The sequence below is a fragment of the Magnolia sinica genome, chromosome 3, assembly GCF_029962835.1.
Source record: "Magnolia sinica isolate HGM2019 chromosome 3, MsV1, whole genome shotgun sequence".
NCBI lineage: Eukaryota > Viridiplantae > Streptophyta > Magnoliopsida > Magnoliales > Magnoliaceae > Magnolia > Magnolia sinica.
Window position 1 is genome coordinate 41,811,757 of NC_080575.1, and position 3,363 is coordinate 41,815,119.

The 3,363-nt window shown below is 43.8% G+C and overlaps 1 protein-coding gene across 1 annotated transcript; it reads left to right on the top strand.

Annotated features, from left to right (window-relative positions):
* Positions 1-335: 335 nt before the first annotated feature.
* Positions 336-2,888, top strand: LOC131239843 (pentatricopeptide repeat-containing protein At1g08070, chloroplastic-like). The gene has a single exon (XM_058237727.1). The coding sequence runs from the start codon at positions 464-466 to the stop codon at positions 2,555-2,557; it is 2,094 nt and encodes a 697-aa protein (XP_058093710.1). The 5' UTR covers positions 336-463; the 3' UTR covers positions 2,558-2,888.
* The last annotated feature ends 475 nt before the right edge of the window (positions 2,889-3,363 follow it).

Below are 3,363 nucleotides of genomic sequence, written 5' to 3' on the forward strand. Positions count from 1 at the left end.
AAACGGTGGTCACTGTCAAAAACTTCCTATCATCCACCACTACACAACAGGAAACGATGCTCATGGAACACCACAATAAAAAACTCCTAGCATCCACCTTAATGTTTATTTACCATCCAACCTGTAGATAAGGTCACCTAGACCTTGATGAAAGGAAAAAGTAAATATCAGCTTGATACAAAACTTTCTGGTCCACAAAAAGCTTTTAATGGTCAATAACCAATGTTTCCAGTGGGACGGTCCACCAAAAATTTGCATATGCTTCAGTTCTGAGACTATGGACTAAAATAAGCTGAAAAAACAGATGAACGGCGTGGATATACAATGCATACATCGAGGTGGGCCCCTATACTCCCACATGGCTGGTTCGCGCTCGTTGTAAGCAATCCGCGGGGTGCTATCGCAGACGGTTCCGGTTTGATTTAGGTAAATGCAGTGATGTGGCCAAGCAGTCATTTCCAAAATGTCCATTACCAGCCTTCCCGCCAAAACCATAACCTTAACCGTTGCTACTGATACCACCAACGACCGCCCGAGAAACCTCCCAATACTCGAACAATGCAAGACCATCAAACACCTTCACCAATTCCACGCCCATGCCATCAAAACCGGCCTAATCCACTTCCCCAGGCTCACCGAAAACATTCTCGAATCTGCCGCCATCTCTCTCCCTCGAAGCATTGCTTACGCTGTTTCCGTCTTCAACTGCATCGAACAACCCCACGCAGCTGCCTATAACATCATGATCAGAGGCTACACCTTGAATCAATCCCCTCAAGACGCGCTTTGCCTCTTCAAGCAAATGCGGGAAGATTCTGTCGAACCTGACAAGTACACGTTCCCTTGCATCTTGAAGTCATGCTCGAGGCTTCGAGCACTGGAAGAAGGCGAACAGATACACGCCTTGATTACAAAGCTCGGGCTTGGATCTCATGACTTCGTGCAGAACACCTTGATCCACATGTATGCTAGTTGTGACAAGGTTGGAGTCGCACGACGGGTGTTTGATGGAATGCCTGAAAGGGGTATTGTCACTTGGAATTCCATGTTCGCTGGATATAGCAAGAGCGGGGATTGGAAAGAAGTTGTGGAATTGTTCGGTGAAATGATTGATTTGGGTGTGGTGTTTGATGAGGTGACGCTGATTAGTGTCTTGACAGCGTGTGGGAGATTGGGTGTTTTGAAACTTGGCGCGTGGATAAATCAATACATAGAGGATAATGGGTTAAAGGGAAATGCTAAATTGATTACTGCTCTCGTTGACATGTATGCGAAATGTGGTCAGATTGATACTGCACGTCAGTTGTTTGATGAGATGACTGAAAGAGACGTTGTTGCATGGAGTGCCATGATTTCTGGCTACAGCCAATCAAACCGATGTAAAGATGCACTTGCTCTGTTCCACCAAATGCAAATGGCCAAAGTCGATCCCAACGAAATCACAATGGTTAGTGTTCTTTCTTCCTGTGCTGTTCTGGGAGCTTCAGAGACGGGCAAATGGGTCCATTCCTTTATAAAGAGGAAGCGTATGAAGCTTACTGTTACTCTTGGTACAGCTCTTATGGACTTTTATGCGAAATGCGGATCTGTGGAGCAATCCCTGGAAGTTTTCTGGGAAATGCCTCAAAAGAATGTGTTGTCCTGGACAGTACTGATCCAAGGCTTAGCAAGTAATGGGCGAGGGAGAGAGGCTCTTGACATTTTCTCTTCCATGCGAGATTTGAATGTCAAACCAAATGATGTCACTTTCATAGGTGTCCTCTCTGCTTGTAGTCATGGGGGTTTGGTCGATGAGGGTCAACGTTTGTTTGACAGCATGACTAGGGGTTATGGCATTGAGCCTAGAATTGAGCACTACGGTTGCATGGTTGATATTCTTGGCCGTGCTGGTTTGATTGATGAGGCTTATCAGGTTATAAAGGCCATGCCCATCGAACCAAACGCCATTGTTTGGCGAACATTGTTGGCATCATGTAGAGTTCATAAAAATGTTGAAATTGGCGAAGAATCATTAAAGCAAATTGTAAGATTGGAGCCCAAACATAGTGGGGACTATATACTTCTGTCAAATATTTATGCATCGGTGGGTAGGTGGGAGGACGCGTTAAGGGTGAGAACACAAATGAAGGAGAAAGGAATTAAGAAGACTCCAGGGTGTACCTTGATCGAGGTAGACGGGGTGATCAATGAGTTTTTTGCGGAAGATAGTGCGCATCCCCAATCAAAAGAGATCTATGATACAGTTGACGATATGATCAAGCGACTCAGGCTAGCTGGTTATGTGCCCAACACGGCAGAGGCGAGAATAGATGCTGAAGAAGATGAGAAGGAATCATCAGTGTTCCACCATAGTGAGAAGTTGGCGATTGCATTTGGGCTTCTCAGGACTTCACCTGGAGCTACTATTAGGATATCGAAGAACCTCAGAGTGTGTACAGATTGCCACTCTGCTACCAAGATGATCTCCAAGGTTTACAAGAGAGAAATTGTTGTCAGGGATCGCAACCGTTTCCACCATTTCAAAGAAGGGACTTGTTCATGCAATGACTACTGGTAAATTCAATTTCTGTGCTGATCTGGTGTGAAAACTTTGATTTGTATTCTTAGCCCTCAGTTTATAACTGAAAATCTGAGAGAAACATTCATCAGTCTCATGTTACGTTACAATGAGATTGTACAATTTGATTTTTGGAGCATGTTTGGTTGAGGGTAGAGCCACTTGATGAAGCCTCTGTTTCACCTGATCATGCAACCTGCTGACCCCATCCTTCGTTGTTCCTGGTAGAGTGGACAGTAAGTGCGATTTACAAACAGCTTCCTGCCTTACAATTGCTAGGAGATATCCCTCGATTGATATTCCTAATACCATAATATTCTTGTAGATTTTACTTCTTGGAGATCAGAATTATTTATTGCATATTTCAAAAACCCAAAGACTTGATTTGAGCTGAAGTCCAGCCACGTTGTATAACTGAGGTGAATTATACCGTGTCATGTTGAGTAGGCTGAGTCAGCAAGTCAACTCAATGAGTCTGGCCGCATCGGATCGAGTCAATGACACAAATGAGTTTCTCAGGACTCGGCTTCAAATCTCGCTGAGTCAAGTTGACTCCGCTGAGTTTTATGTTGATTCAGTGAGTTTTAGAACCATAATTTATTGCTTTATTAGATTGATTAGTGCCATCTAATATTGGGATCTTACTTCCCTCGGTGCTAATTCATCATTTTCATCATCTTAACCTCGTACTGTTTGGGGTTGGCTTTAAAATCCAATTTTGTTGGCCATTGAGGATTTAATGATGATGGTAGTCAATAACTTAATGTCACGAGGCCAATACACAACTTTTGTATTGGATGCAAGCA